This window comes from Engystomops pustulosus, chromosome 7, assembly GCF_040894005.1.
Source record: "Engystomops pustulosus chromosome 7, aEngPut4.maternal, whole genome shotgun sequence".
NCBI lineage: Eukaryota > Metazoa > Chordata > Amphibia > Anura > Leptodactylidae > Engystomops > Engystomops pustulosus.
The window spans coordinates 38,398,838-38,415,884 of NC_092417.1; the positions used below are offsets into that span (position 1 = coordinate 38,398,838).

Sequence of the window (17,047 nt, forward strand, 5' to 3'; positions counted from 1 at the left end):
AAGACATACACTCACCGTCCACTTTATTAGGTACACCATGCTAGTAACTGGTTGGACCCCCTTTTGCCTTCAGAACTGCCTCAATTCTTCGGGGCATAGATTCAACAAGGTGCTGGAAGCATTCCTCAGAGATTTTGGTCCATATTGACATGATGGCATCACACAGTTGCCGCAGATTTGTCGGCTGCACATCCATGATGCGAATCTCCCGTTCCACCACATCCCAAAGATGCTGTATTGGATTGAGATCTGGTGACTGTGGAGGCCATTTGAGTACAGTGACCTCATTGTTATGTTTAAGAAAGTAGAATCTTCTACTGTCCAATTTCGATGAGCTTGTGCAAATTGTAGCCTCAGTTTCCTGTTCTTAGCTGAAAGGAGTGGCACCCGGTGTGATCTTCTGCTGCTGTAGCCCATCTGCCTCAAAGTTCGACGTACTGTGCGTTCAGAGATGCTCTTCTGCCTACCTTGGTTGTAACGGGTGGCGATTTGAGTCACTGTTGCCTTTCTACCAGCTCAAACCAGTCTGCCCATTCTCCTCTGACCTCTGGCATCTACAAGGCATTTCCGCCCACAGAACTGCCGCTCACTGGATGTTTTTTCTTTTTCGGGCCATTCTCTGTAAACCCTAGAGATGGTTGTGCGTGAAAATCCCAGTAGATCAGCAGTTTCTGAAATACTCAGACCAGCCCTTCTGGCACCAACAACCATGCCACGTTCAAAGGCCACAAATCACCTTTCTTCCCCACACTGATGCTCGGTTTGAACTGCAGGAGATTGTCTTGACCATGTCTACATGCCTAAATGCACTGAGTTGCCGCCATGTGATTGGCTGATTAGAAATTAAGTGTTAACGAGCAGTTGGACAGGTTTACCTAATAAAGTGGCCGGTGAGTGTAGTAAAACATAAGTATAAAACTTGATTTTATTTCATCCCTTTAACCCCTTAAGGACGGAGGGTTTTTCGGCTAATTTCTCGCTCTCCAACTTCAAAAATCCATAACTTTTTCATTTTTACGTGTACAGAGCTGTGTGAGGGCTTATTTTGTGCGTAACAAATTTTACTTTCCCGTAATGTTATTTATTTTAACATGCCGTGTACTGCGAAGCTGAAAAAAAATTCCAAATGTGGAAAAATTGAAAAAAAACCGCACGTGCGTCACGTTCTTGTGGGCTCAGTTTTTACGACTTTCACTCTTCGCTCCAAATAACATGCTTACTTTATTCTCTGGTTCGGTGCGATCGCGGTGATACCAAATTTATATAGGTTTTATTGTGTTTTAATACATTTTCAAAAATTAAACGAATGTGTACAAAAAAGAAAAAAAATTTTTGCCATCTTCTGACGCTAATAACTTTTTCATACTTTGGCGCACGGAAATGTGTGAGGGGTCATTTTTTGCGAAATGAGGCGACGTTTTCATTGCTACCATTTTGAGGTCTGTGCGACATTTTGATCATTTTTTATTTCATTTTTTATGTTATGTAAAAAGGTGTAAAAGTCGCATTTCGGACATTTGGGCGCCATTTCCCGCCTCGGAGGTCACCGCCGGCCGTAACCGTTTTTATATTTTGATAGATTGGGCATTTTGGGACGCGGCGATACCTAATATGTCTGTGATTTTTACTGTTTGTTATTTTTTATATCCGTTCTAGGGAAAGGGGGGTGATTTGAACTTTTAATATTTTATTAATTTTTTTTATTTTTTAAACTTTTTTTTTCTTTTTTTTTTCACTATTTTTTAGACCATCTAGGGTACATTAACTCTAGATGGTCAGATCGCTCCTACCATATACTGCAATACTACAGTATTGCAATATATGGCGTTTTTGCAGGTCTTACATTACAATGAGCCACTGGCTCATTGTAACGAACCTGCATAAACCATGTAGCCTCGTGTCAAGAGAAGACACGAGGCTACCATGGTAACCGATCGCCGCCCCCCGATGACGTTCGGGGGCGTGGCGATCGAAAAAAAGATGGCGGCGCCCGCGCGCCGCCGTCTTTTAAACGCCGCCCGCGACTTTGCGGGCGGCGTTTAGAGGGTTAATAGCCGCGATCGGTGCAAGCACCGACCGCGGTTATTAGCGGTGGGGGTTTTGTGCAAAATGCAAAAACCCCCACCTCTGTATGAAGAGGACTCAGCCCGTGAGCCCTCTTCATACATCCCTTATACCTCGCAGAGCGTTATACGCAGAGCGTTAAGGGGTTAAAGGGATGAAATCAAATCAAGTTTTATACTTATGTTCTACTATGTCTTCTGCCTGGTTGCTGGATTCACTCATTCTTCCTCTGCACCTGTACTGAATCGGCTCAGTTTGTCTGAGCACCGGCTTTCAACACGTGGCTACAAGGAATGGGTGAGCTGAAAAAAACTTTTTTCCACCAAATTTTATACTGAGAAGGATCTTCATCCATAAAATCCTCATACATCTGTTCCTGCTCTCAATACACATGTACACAAGAACCACTTCAGGACCTTTGAAGATCGTAAGGTCCTGAAAGCACAGCAGGAGGGACACATCCTCCATTCCCCAAGAAGCTGGTGCTAGTACCATATGTAGGAAGTGATTCCAGACTTGTAGGGGCTATAATATTCATACAGCCCAGGGCACATTGTGGTCTTAACCCGCCCCTGGACCTACAGTATCTATTGGATAGGTCATTAAAGGGGTAGTCCAGAGGTTGTTCATCCAAAAACATCGCCACACCTGACCATGGTTTGTGCTGGTATTACAGCTCAGCTGTATAGAGATGGACGCAGCTTAGGGTGATGCCACACATGGCGTTTTGAACCCGTTTTTGGTCCGTTTTTAAGTAGTCTGTCCAAAAATGCATGCGTTTTATGAAAATGCATCAGTTTTTGACCAGTTTTAATCAAGATAATTGGTAAAACCTGTCAAAAATGGATTTGTTTTAAAAAAACGCATGTGTTTTTTAACGGACTGCTTAAAAACGGACCAAAAACAGGTTCAAAACGCCATGTGTGGCATCACCCTTAGGTGCAATACCTACCCTACCCATGGTCAGGAGAGGAGCACTGTTTTGAAGAAAACAGCCATGTTTTTCCACCTCCAGACACCCCTTTTAATAGTTGATAAGTGGCCCAAGTCACTTCATAAAACAAGTCTCCCACTGCTAGATGAGTCTCCTGATCCCAGTAATAAGCCAAACTCTGTTTCCAAGCTATAGTGTGTGTATACATTCCTGTGTATATCTCCTGTATATTCTTTCACATTCACCTTCCTTGTCTGGGCTTCTCTGTTCTCTTTCCTTCTTCCTGAACTAACAGTGTGTGTCTCAGTATGTAAATAATACAAAGATTTCCTGATCCGTGTCCAATCTTACCAAACAGTCTCTATGTAAAAAAGCAGCAGCTTTAGGCCCCGTCCGTATTTCCTGGATGTTGCCACGTGAAGGTTGACAGGATAAGCTGGACATCAATTTCTTTGTAATAAACCTTCATCATCAAGATCCTTATCACTCCCTCCGGATACTGCAACAAAAAAAAAATCCCCTTAGTTTTCCCTTAGTATGTGCTCCGTGGTGATGTTTGTATAAGCATAGCATTACTGTAATGTTTATGTAGTCATTGAAACTAGTACTGACTATAAAGGAATACATTGACAGAACTATATTGGGACCAAATCCGTCTGACCCCTCGTTTTCGCAATCTGGGGGGGTCTCAGCACTGAGACCCCCACTGATCAGCAAGTTGGGCCCTATCCCATGGAAAGGGCCTAACTTTAGTTTGTTGGAAAACCCCTTTAAGATCACACTAATTCTGACCAATACTTAATGCACCAGCGATTGATAAATTCCCCCCTCAGTGTACCTACATCCTTGAGTATATATCATATGCTTTGCCAATGTTTCTCTCTGTATTAAAGGGTTTTCCATGTATATGAAGAGGGCTAAAAATAAAACAAAACATACACTCCAGCTCCATTTCACTGCAGTACTTCCAGTTTTGGGCCTGTAGCAACCACAAGTTCCAAGGCGTCACAGGACCCATTTCATCCAATGAGCAGCCTCCGCAAACCAGGGCACAACACAGGAATTGAATTTGCAAGTGCCGTCCTGTATCCGAGGAGGCCAGTCATCGGAGGAAGTGGCTCCTCTGAACCTGCCAAAACTTCTGGCCAAGTGCAGTGCCCAAATCTGGATGTACCAGAGCGGCATGGAAACAGCTGGGAGCTTTTTTTACCTCATGGTGGAAAACACCCTTAATAACCCTGCTAGCCTACATCTACAAGGGATAATTCATAAAAGAAATTTACAAAAAGGAAATAGAAAGATTGCACCAGTTAGAGGCCCAACATAGATAGGGGTGAAACACTCCCTCGTGAGTGAGGGACCAAATTGAGGAGGAAGGGAGGAGGAACTTAGGTATAAATGGCTACACAAGTTTGAACTGGGACTTTTGGCAAGGAGATAAGGTAAAATAAACTATTATAAAGCACTACTTTAATTCAGGATTTTGACAAAGGCATATTTAAAATTTTCAAACAAACAATTGGCTATTAAAACCTGTCATCATTGAAAAATGACCTTCTTGATGACAGGTTCTCTTTAAGGGACTTTCTGTTTCTCGTACTCTCAATTGCTGCTGGTCCCAGTAGTTGGATCCCATGCAATCAGACATGGATAAGGAGATCTGTATCTCATGGGATGACTGTATTTTCTGAAGAATATACTAGTACATATCATGCTACGTTTCTTAACTGCCAGGCTGTTTTGCTAGTAAAATGAGCTTTTTTTGGGGACTGTCAGGTGTCAAATCTGCAGCAATTGGTCTGTGTCACCACTGCAAAGGTCCAATAGTTGTTTATGCAAAAAAACAACTTATTTTGGCCAGTATTTTTATCTAAGTTCATAACATACAGAAAAATTTTAGGAATTAGAGCCCAAATTTCCCAATAGTCTGGAATTTTATGATTCAGAATCAGCGGGTAGAACTGCACAGAAAAGGAAAGAGACAATGGAGGAAGCAGCAAGAAGGAACTTCCATGGAATATATTCAACCCCAGAAGAGAAGAAGAACAATTATTCAGAATATCTTTATAAACATTGCCATAAAATATTCCTGAAAATAACACATGTGCTCCCCCCACTCCTTACACTTACACCACCTGCCAGTATCCAACAAGCAGCTGTTCACTTGTAACTTCACGACTAAGGATATTGCTTGTGATTGACAGCCATTGCTGGACAGACCGCACTTGTATGGATCAGCATCAGTGGTAGAAAATAAACTTTCCATTATTTCATACCCATGTATGGTCCAGGCTCACATCACATTTGCCTCCACAATAAGGATCTATGCAGAGAAATTTTACAAACTTTTGCCAACTTTAATGAAAAGTATAAATGAATTTAGTTTCTCAGAGAAATATGTTTTTTTCTGAACGATCTGACGATTGTGATAAAAAAAAACCAGGTGATTTCCACCCTCTTTAATAGTGGATGGGGACAATCATATAGGTGTAAATGCAGACCTGGCATGAGATTATCTCCATTTTTTTTTGAAAAGTTAAAAAGTCAGCCCTCAAAGGGCCGCGGACACACGTACCGCTAGGCGTCCGTTCATAACGCGACACTAGCGCACGTGCGTTCGGGCCGAGGACCACCCCCTGTGAGCTAGCGTCGCGTTATGAACGGACGCCTAGCGGTACGTGTGACCGCGGCCTAAGGCAACCTACACATGAACATGCTGAAAACCCAATGCAAATATCATACATTACATCCGTTTTTCACTACAAATTCCCATCATTCCATAAGGAATGTGTTTTTCACTATACAGTAGTCTATGGCTAAGTGCACACAACTGTATATTTGGGCCCACAAACTGCACCCAGCCCACGGCGCCCAGAGAGGTCTTTTGTGCATTGGCACGGAGCTATGTTTGTGGCCAATTGCAGTCCGTTTTAAGCACTTTAAGCCTATGAGTGATCCATGAAAAGCAATTCTGACTAGTCATTTTTAACAGATTGATGGAACAATACATTGAAATAACGCCAAGAGGAACTGAACCTTTTAAAAGGAACTGGCACCACATTTTTCACATAATACAGCTAGTGGCAGGTTCCCATAGAGCCCTAGTAACTGACACCCTTCTTTTAGCTAAAAAATTGTTTCCCTCATACCATATATTCAACTTTATCATTTACCTGGTATCTAGGGATATCTATAGAAAATCGAGGTGGTCATGGCCTCCTTGGGCTGAATACAGCAGCTCAACATGTGACCAGGGTGACATCATTGCACATCCTTTAGCCTCCTAACACTATCAAACTGTACACCACGCACATATCTGAGCACATGAAATCGCTTGGGGAGGAATATAAGTCCATGCAGGCATGTTGTGATTTTATGTGGTCAGATATGTGCATGGTGTACAGTTTACAAATGTTAGGAGGCTAAAGGACCTGAGATTATTTCACCCTAAATATTTGCTATAGATACCTCTTGGATAATAGACAAGTTTATGATTCTGATTTAATGGAGATGTGAAGGAAACCTGCGACTAGATGCATTTGTGAAAAATGTGGTGACAGGTTCTCTTTAAAATGATTGCATTTAGTGCAGCTTTGTGCAGCGTGTGCAGCTTTGTGCCATTCATGTGGCTGTGTGACATAACTACAGGTCAGCTCCTATTCACTACAGGTCAGCTCCGCGGACCGCACTTTCGTCAGACATCTCGATTATTTCCGTTTTGCGCCGCTGGGACAGGTATTTAAAAGTGGCTTTTGATGCACGCGATCGGACTTTGGTGCTATCGCGCCAGCTTTCACACGACATAAATTGGGGGGCGGGCCGTCAGATGATCTGATGGATTCGGACAAACTGCGGGATTTAACTTAAAAATTGTGTCACAAGTCATGCACTTACATGCACCGGGAAGAAGAAGTAAAGGTTACCCGATCGGGAAAGCGAAACATGCAGGATATCGGGCGCACGATCTTCACGAATCGCGGTGGAGTTCATCCTCGTCGGACATTCCAGATTGGGGATTGCGAAGGGACCGGGTAAGTAAATGTGTAAGTAAATGCTAGCTTTCCTGGAAAATAGTTATTCCTGGAAAACCCCAGGCTGAGGACATATGAAAAAATTCTCCATATCCATGGGGACATTCCACAGCCTTTCTCAATTCAGACTGACCACACCAAAAGCCATCACAAAAGCCACCACCTCCCTACTTGTTTGAAGGTGTCTATAAAATACAATACAATCCGTAATATACATGGACCTCCTGCAGATTTACTCACTTTGTACTGTGAATTTTTATGCAACTGTTGATGGGATTTTATCCTACAACTTTAAATTGATGCAGATAATCAGCTATTATTATTTCCACAAGCACCCCCAAATGTGTTCAACCCAAAGATCTTTGAGTTTAATCAAAATCTGAACAAAAATTAAATCAAATATCAATCTCTATGGTCACAATGAAAAGTATAAACAACATCTAGTAATAACTAATATCCAATCAATTAAAAAAAAATATACAAGTATACAAGCATACAAGTATACAAAGTATCAAGTGCTCTGTAAATATAGATCTTAAGCGCATGACACCTGTGTAGCATCTATGGCGTCCATATTTTTTCACGTTCCCATAGGCTTCTAAGGGTGGCTTCTAAGGGTGGCTTCTAAGGGTCTGAGCCACATACATGAGTAGGAAATGGACCGGCCCTGAATTTTCTCCAGCGTCCACACATAACAGTGAAAAACACGTGGATAAGCCCATGGAAATTGATGTGTCAGTGGGGCAAATTTTCAAAAGGGCTTTGCACCAGTTTTTGTTGGACTTATTGGACTTGACTTGCATGTTCGTTTAGGTGCAAACTTCTTGCACAGGTATTTATGGAGTGTCTGAGACACATATGTGCCATTTTGTGTCGTGGCTGCACTATTCTTAATGTGACTCAAATTTCTGCACTGAAAGGGGCGTTCCGGTGCTCAGTCGAACCGTGCGCCAGATTTAACAAGCAAAGTCCGACAGAGTCTTGTTGCACGCCCTATGTTAAAGGTGCGCTAAAACAAACAGTGGTGCACTCTGTCGGAGCAATGCAGAGGGCGACAGATTCGTAAAGATCGTGCACCAGAAATCCCAAATCTGGCGCCCCCTGCACACTACACAGGCAAACTGCACCTAGTACATACTGCACTGTTCTTAGTAAACAAGCTCCAGTGTGTCTTCTACAAACATAAAGTCTGTGTAGGTATCAAGAATATCCTATGCATATGTCATCGATATCTATAATCAGGAGAGCCTTAGTAAGTTATCAGCTTTACAGTTAACCGTTACATAACTTGATAACTGTGCCAATCCCTTTAAATTGTGGGAAATGTGTGCTGTGGTTTTCATCTTAAAAAGAGATAACTGCTTTATTATATCTCTATAAGTTTTAATAGAGTTTTTGCTTGTTTTTTGCAGAATACTTCCTCTATCATTTGCTCTCCGGCTGCTGAAAAACTATAACTCCCAGCATTGCCCTGACTTGTCTACAGGTTATCTGCCGCAGGGGGAAGGAAGCGACAGTGCGGTTAATGGTAAACACCAAAAAAATGTTTTGTCAGTATAATCCTCTTAGCAACGCCACTGCATATAGTAGGAAGTGAGCAGAGCACTGCGCTTTGTGTGGTAAAATGGGTATTTTTAACTTCAGCAATTCTATATATGTCCAGCAGGGAGTTTTAGATGGGGATCTTACAGCAGGGGATCTCCAGCTATCACAAATCAGCCAAAAATCTGGGATTTTTCACAGCGGATCAGTTGGGTTCACACTCCTATGAATCTTCTTGTATCAGATACTAATGTAACAATGCAATTTCATGGATGGACTTAGTTTTACTTTGTATCTGTTATGATATGATCATCACTACACTAGATCCTGGTAGGGAAACAATACATAAGCAACACTTATCCATAGCGTTGCTCAGTGCATCTGCTATAGGAGAATATTCACATGTACAATAATGTGCAAATATCACAACTATGCATGGAATATATTTTAACACCATATCTCCCAGCATGCCCATACACCATAGACCAGTGATGGCGAACCTTTTAGAGACCGAGTGCCCAAACTACAACAAAGACCCGCTTATTTATCGCAAAGTGCCAACACAGAAATGTAATTTATGATTTATACTCCCTTCTCTGTCACAGATTTCATTGATACCAGCACCTGAGGACACCAATAAAGCAGAAAATAGTCCCAGGTAGCGCTGTCCCTTTAAAATACCTGTGTGCACAGCAAGTCCTGGGCTGTCTGGGACTGCAGGAAGATACCTGGACTCATCTCTGGTGATGGCCTGAGTGCCCACAGAAAGGGCTCCGAGTGCCACCTCCGGCACCAGTGCCATAGGTTCGCCATCACTGCCATAGACTAATACCTAGATGTAGAGTAATGATAGTCGCATTATACTAAAAGCTAACCACAAAGACACAACATACAAGATGTATACACACAATCATACAGTTCTGCATAATGCTATACCCTACAAGCTCATAAACATGGTTTGAAGTAATTGCCCTCACTTAAAAAAAGAACTGCTATAAATAGTGTTCCCCAGAGAGATGCAATGCAAAATGCACAGCGCCCCTAGTGGTCAACCCAACAAAAGAATAAGGAAAAGATCACCTAAATTTCAAAAATAGACAAAATATGCAAAAATATATCATGCAACAACACCTGAAACACCTGAAAACTGATATCTATCTTCAGACATACAGGGAAATTATTCTGGCAACCACATTCGGCTTGTGTGCCGCAGCGGACGGGTTGGAATTTTTTTTCAGTTTTTAGGAGTTTTATGATGAAACTAATTTCTGGGCTTTATTGCAGTTTTATCCTTGTGTTGCACAATGTTTGAGAAATTTGGTGTATGATTTCTGTCTGGACGGCAGGGGTCCGGCTGCAAGGCCCTACATTCCCTAATATAGCAGGATGTAACACCCAGACCCTGACCTGACTGTACTATCAGATAAAATGGACAGCACGAAAGATCCATAAACCTGCAGGGAAGTCCAAATCCGACATGCAATAGAGCGTAAGATAAGTTTACATCAGTAGGTTTTTAAAAAATGTAAAGTTAGGTGTTTTTTAAAGTTGTTGCCACAAAAAAAACTCCATCGGTGAGGGTCCTTCTGCAGCTTCCACTTATTACAGTGCAAAGGTTGGAAGCCATCGGATGAACCAACCTGCAGCATCACTTGGCATCCTGCAGCTGTAAAATACACATTACTGGTCAGTTTGAGGTGCAGGTTTGTCTTGTAGTGCGTGGATGACCTTTGGTAAAATCTAATCCCCTACACTGATTGCTGACGTGCAATTCGGGGAGGATATAGATGATCATTGTACCTGCGTTGCATAAAAATTGGAGACTTTCTACAAGTCTAATTTCTTTTTAATGGTTTACTGTGTACATACAGAACCAGAACCAAGCTTCTTGGAAAAGAATGGGAGCTCTCTTCTGTCTGCTTTCAGTTTGCCAGTTTAAGGACCTTCAAAGGTCCTGGAAGTGCTCCTATATATATTTCTGTAAAGAGAAGGATTCCAGAGCTAAGGGGATTTCTTTATTATTTCTACAGGGCAGTTTCAATCTTGGTTTGTAGTTTGGGTGGACATGGGCCTCCTAGAAGCCTGGGCTGTTGCCAAAACTGCCTTTATTATAATCCGCTAATGCCCAAAATATGAGTATCTTGTGGACATTCCAGTAACAAAACATGCACTAAATCCCTTCTAAAATAATCTCTAGTTTTGATACAGTTTTACAGAAGTCTTGGAGTGCTCCCTATGTTTTGCAATTTCGGAGGATTCCAAGTCAGGGTCCTGCAGTCTGCACCCTATGGTATATGGTGCAGCCTTTATTATTCAGTTTTGTAGCATGCAATGGCAGCATAAATCAAATAACCAAACTTGTGTGGTACAAAAATCTAAAATATTCAGTATAGTCCCTCTAAATACCAGGAATTTGGAGCAGATTCTGCATACAATTTATTCTTGGAGTGCATCCTAGATTTAGCAATTTTGCCGGATTCCAAGTCAGGGTCCTGCAGTCTGCATCCTATGTTTGGTTATTTGATTTATGCTGCCAGTGCTTGCTACAAAACGGAATAACAAAGGCTGCACCATATACCAAACTTGTGTGGGTATAAAAAAAATCTAAAATATTCCGTATAGTCCCTCTTAATACCAGAGATTTGGAGTACGTTCTTCAAGATTGTACTTGGTGACCTTCATAAGAAGGCATCGCTTTGTATTTAAGAAATAAAGAAGATTCCACAGAGCAGGGAATTTCTCTGTATCTCTGGAAGTTTTCTGGTTTTAAACTTTTTTTTTTTCAGAACAGGATAGGTCTGGTTCAACGTGTGCTAGTTGCAGTGTGACTACTTGGAATTTCCCAGCCCTGAGCACAGGGTGCATTGACTACGCCACGCCTCCAAAAAAATCCCCATATGTGTAATCTCTATATTGAAAAAGCCCTGCACACAGGCACAGCACTCACAGCTCTCACACTGCTCATCCCATCACACTCGCTACAGATTATACTCCGGGATTATTTTTGTTCTACAAAACCAGACAACCGGCTACTGATTGCTGGTTGTGGGCTGATTTTTTTTTTTTTACTTTTAAAAATACTTTAAAAGGAAACTTTTAAAAATCCTCAAAGGAGATTTGCTCAAGATGACTACGAGATACATGGATTATTCTGGGAATGTGATGGTGGATGGCGATATCAGGATGCCTGGGAAAGACAAGCTGTTGCAGGCCACTGAAGACAGAAATGACAGCGGACTGGACTCTCTGAAAGACGAGGAATATAATATGATGCTCAAAGATATGCAAACCCTGTCTATCCCCGAAAAACAAAGCATCCAGGACTATGAACCTGAGGCATGGAAAATGCAGGCGAACGAGGATGGAGATACGTAAGTGCTTTCATGTCTTATTTATGTGTATTTTCTATATCGATGACATATGCGTCCTCGGTCTAGTCCTATAGGCCTATGGCAATAAGCTTTAAGGAATGGGCTTCAATCTTCTTAACTAAGACAGATGCAGATCTGGTAACCGCCTGTTACACAACAGTGCGCAAGAATAGCAAAATAACCGGAAATAATCGGGTAAAATAATGCAATGCACAGCAAAGCTTTTTGCAGAGTAAATGTTGCAGACGGGCGTTTGTTTATTTTTTTTGCATTTAAATGTTTTTATTTTTTTTTTCTGCATGTTGCACCAGTTTTGCATCAGATTTTTGCTTTTGCTAGTGTGTCGAAAAGAAAGGAGATTTTTTTTTTTTTAAACTATTTGGTAACTAAATACTTGGGTTTTTTTATGGCGTTGATATGTCTTTTCTGGGTTTTCCCTTCCTCTCTTTGTAAGCTTTGAGAAGGGTGGAGGAGGGGGAGGAAGGACATGGGGGAAGGGTAGGCCAGGCCACTGTGATGTGACTTGCTGGCTGGGAGAGGTGGAGCTCTGAAGCTATTCGGAAAGTCCCTGGCTTTTAGCCAAGAACACAACTGCATACATGAGAAAGCGGAAAACAACAGGCATATCTAGAGACAACACATAGAAGAAAAAAAACCCAACTTACACAATCCTGGACTTATTGAAGGGGAGGGGAAATAACTCAGAGTTGACACAGTATAATGACTACATATATTACTAACTACTAAAAGAAGCTGATGAAATCATGACGCATTATTTCCTTCCATAATCATTTTATCAGTATCACTTGATTTTTATTTTTAAGTTATTTAAAAATATTTTTTTTTGTATTCCACAGGCTTCTTCATCTGGCAATTATTCATGAGGAAAAAGAACTGACCACAGAAGCCATCAAAAGATCCTACAGAGATTCCTTCTACCTGAACCGACAGAATAACCTCCACCAGGTAAAAAAAAGACCAAACTAATATTTATACATTTTTCAAAAAAAAAAAAAATACTATTTTTTTTTTGAATCATGAATTTTTTAATAATTTTTTTTCATTTCTATTCACAGACACCACTTCACCTGGCCATTATAACAGAACAGTCTGAAATAGCCGCAATGCTTCTGGAAGCCGGATGTGACCCAGAAGTCAGAGATTATCGGGGAAATACGCCGCTGCACATTGCCTGCGAAAAGGGGTCTCTGTGTGGGGTCGGAGTTATTGTCCAGAATTGTAAATCCCACCTAGCACCTCTCCTACAGTTCACCAACTATGATGGTAGGTATAAGAGAAATTTGTATAGTCTATTAAAGTTAGAAAAAACAAAAATAAAATGGCAGAATACTAATGGTGGTGTTATTTCCTCAGGTCACACATGTCTACACTTGGCATCTAGTAATGGTTTCCTGGCTATTGTGGAAAACTTGATTAATCTGGGAGCAGATGTCGATGCACAGGTGAGTTTCACTCTTTTTCCGGCCAGGGCGACCTGTTCTGTTTAATGTCTCTACTCAACTAATTTTTTTGAGACCGCATATGACCTCGAAACTAAATCTATTTCATCATCTTTATTTTAGGAACCTTGTAATGGGCGCACCGCTCTGCACATGGCTGTTGACAAGCAGAACGCTGCCCTCATGTTCTTGCTCCTGAAATACGGAGCAGATGTGAATAGAGTCACCTACCAAGGCTACTCACCGTGCCAACTTACCTGGGGGAGAAATAACCTCCAAATCCAGCAACACCTACTATCCGTGACAGAAAAGAGCCTTCAGTACCTGCCAGAAAGTGAAGACGAATACAGTTCAGAATCCGAATCAGAACATTCAGATGATGAGGTAATTATTTTTACTGATAGAATTTTTTTAATGTGCATCTGTAGAATTGTGACGTTAGATACCTGCCCAGATCAGAACTGTAGATAGTATTTTGTCTGGGGATTGGTGAAGGCCCCAACTCAAGCTTAGGCCATCCTCTTCTCCTGTGGTTTATACAAACATCCACAGGTCTTCTCTTTTCCAGTTATTCTCTTTATAGTGAAAGGGAATGAATGACCCAATGTAGGCCTAGATCATGCATCTCTATATGTCTTTGTATTTACGTTTTTTTTTGTATTTTTTTTTTCTTTTTACAGTACATGTATGACGACGTCTGCATATCTGTAGGGTGCCCAAGGGTGCTCTAGGCCCATGCAGCAGTAATCCTAAAGCATAATATATATGGACAGAATCTTGCCAAGTACAAGATATAACAGCACGGGGACCGGTGATTCCTCTTACTGAAGCTTAACCGGTGGACGTGTCTCCACTGTAGAAGGTTTGAGCTTGAGGTGCTTGTGTTGTTCCAAGGCATCGGATGTTCTACAAGAGCAGTGAAGTGGATGAGAAGAGCCTAAAGTCATCGGAAGGCCTCAAAATTCAAGAACTTGAAGGCTATAAATAGAATACAAGGGCCTGTCACCATTGTGACTACTTCCCAGAGATGAGAAAACATCTTCATCACTGATCTACTGGTGAAGAGTAGAATTTTATTATCGTGCTATGTAGCTAGTAAATAACAAGGCTAGCGGTAATGTCACAGACATGTAGGGTTGTCCTACAGCTGAGAAGACTCGTACAGATAAATATTGGACCTCTTATCTAACATAAAGTGGTCAAAAAAATAAAACTACAGAATGTACAAATTGTAAATAATGTACATGATTTATTTTTTATATGAGAGTGATCTATTTATTAAAAAAAAATTAAACATAAAACTTGTTCTCGCGTGCTGAATTAATATGTGTATTTTCTTAATAGGGAACATGTCAAATTATATGTAACAACAGGCAGCATATTATAGAGCAGGAGGAGTTGAATGGATTATACACAGGGTCCTATCTGATAGCAACATGTTATAGAAAAGGCGGAGCAGGATGTTGTAGAGCAGAAGGGGCTGAGCAGGATGTTGTAGAGCAGAAGGGGCTGAGCAGGATGTTGTAGAGCAGAAGGGGCTGAGCAGGATATTGTAGAGCAGAAGGGGCTGAGCAGATTGATATACTGATTTTATTTTTCCCCTACAGCATGGGGGAGCAAATAGAGTCGAGAGCAAAAGGAGTCGAGCAGATTATGCACAGTGTCCTATCTGATGGCAGCATGTTGATATTGGCTGAGCAGATTAATATACTGATTCAAACCCCCCCTTCCCCAACAAAGCAATAACTTATAAATATGTTCTTATTCCCGGCTTATGAGTCCAGTGAGTTCTTTTTTCTCTCCGATTAGTGCACATCCAGTGATAGTTTTCATCAGTCTTCTAATGGACCTGCCCTTCAGACTCCTATTTGAAGAATGAGCAGAGGTCCACAATCCTGTTTACTAAGGAAAACTTTTGTAACCTTTTTCTAGTAGAAGATGTTTTCATATGAAAATCAGTTGTCCTCTACAAATACTTACCTCCTACGTATGTTTCCACACACTTGTCATACCAGCAGAGACAGGAAGCGCAAACACTAGATCTTCCAGTTTTGTCAGTAGTAAAATTATTCACTTTTTGTAATCATTTAGTAGGGAACTTCTTTATATAAGTTCAAAATTTTATATTAAATGGTGTCCTGCTGGGAAATCATCAAACCTATGGAAAATTAAAGGGAGCCTGAAAAAAAAACAGCGCCTCTCCTGACTATGGTCAGTGCCAGTATTGCGGCTCATCTGCATAGATGAATGAAGCTTCGTTACAATACCAGACATTACCCCTGGTCAGGGGAGGATCTGTTATTTTAAGGAAGCAGTTATTCAACCTCTGGAGAACCCCTTTAAGTAATTGTGATGCCATAGAAATTCCAGTTTTAGGCAATGATAAAAAAAATCCCTGTTCAATAATACTTTGTTGAATACTTACAGTAATTCCTAAATGGCCCGACTTAAAGCCTAGCAAACCGCAGGTTTGCCAGGATAAGGCACGTTCAATCACACCTGTGATGTAATTAAAGGGGTTTTCCACCAAATAAGTTAGGCCCTATCCACAGGATAGGTCAGTGGGTTCATCATAGGCAAAACTTCTATTTGGCAACAGCACTACCTGTCAATGGGATTTTATAATAGTCCAGTAGGAAGAAGCATAATCCGAAGTAAATGTTGCTCCCCAAAAATAATATTGCTTCTCCAGAAATCCCAGATAACAGAATTGTCCTCAGGCTACATTTACGCAAATGTTTGCTCGCCTGGCTGTAACCTGGATGAGCAAACGTTGTGCGGTGGAGAGGAGGTGGGATGAGAGTTGTTTACCCCTCTCCATAGGAAACAGTGCTGCAGGGCCGCAATCATGGGAGAATATAGAGCATACTCAATCTATTCCCTGTGTACGGTACGTATTCTGTCGCTGAGTCGCCATAGCCGTCTATCGGAATGTATATCAGATAAAAATCCCCACAACGGTCGTGTGAATTCGGCCTTAAATTGATACTGAGGCCGTGGTCACACGTACCGCTAGGTGGCCGTTCATAATGTGACGCTAGCGCACAGGGGGCGATCCTCGGCCCGAATGTTTGATAAGCCGATTGCATGCGTTTCGATGGAAATGCATGTGCATTTGGGACGAGGATTGGCCCCTGTGCGCTAGCGTCGCGTTATGAACGGACGCCTAGCGGTACGTGTGACCGCAGCCTGAATCGTCCAAAGCTAAGCTGCTGCACAACATCATCATTAAAGGAAACCTACCAGTTCAAATGGCAGGGGTAAGCAGTAAGTACCGAGCACCAGCTCAGGGTGAGCTGGTGCCGGTACTTACTTTCGTTAGTGTTATTAACCGCTGTATCGCGGTTTTAACACTTTTTAAAGTTTATAGCTATAGCTGCTACATAGGAAATGCCGGAGACGTCACGCGCGCCGAAGCGGCTTCAGCTGCAAACTTTAAAAAGTGTTAAAACCGCGATACAGCGGTTAATAACACTAACGAAAGTAAGTACCGGCACCAACTCACCCTGAGCTGGTGCTCGGTATTTACAGCTTACCCCTACCATTTGAACTGGTAGGTTTCCTTTAAATCAGTGATCAGTGGGGGTCTCAGTGATGATTTCTGTCAGCTCCATAGAGATTAATGGAGCAGAACGGTCATGTGTG

The 17,047-nt window shown here is 41.7% G+C and overlaps 1 protein-coding gene and 1 long non-coding RNA gene across 2 annotated transcripts in view; both read left to right on the forward strand.

Moving 5' to 3' along the window:
• Positions 1-17,047, forward strand: part of LOC140069613 (uncharacterized) — a 78,712-nt gene that overhangs the window by 15,665 nt on the left and 46,000 nt on the right. Inside the window, exon 2 of the long non-coding RNA XR_011848822.1 lies at positions 8,442-8,557. This is a non-coding gene — a long non-coding RNA (uncharacterized lncRNA). The remainder of the gene's footprint in view (positions 1-8,441; positions 8,558-17,047) is intronic.
• On the forward strand, positions 11,489-14,572 carry NFKBIA (NFKB inhibitor alpha). The gene is made up of 6 exons (XM_072115506.1): positions 11,489-11,942; positions 12,800-12,908; positions 13,019-13,226; positions 13,317-13,405; positions 13,526-13,786; positions 14,083-14,572. The coding sequence occupies exons 1-6, from the start codon at positions 11,698-11,700 to the stop codon at positions 14,131-14,133; spliced, it is 963 nt and encodes a 320-aa protein (XP_071971607.1). The 5' UTR covers positions 11,489-11,697; the 3' UTR covers positions 14,134-14,572.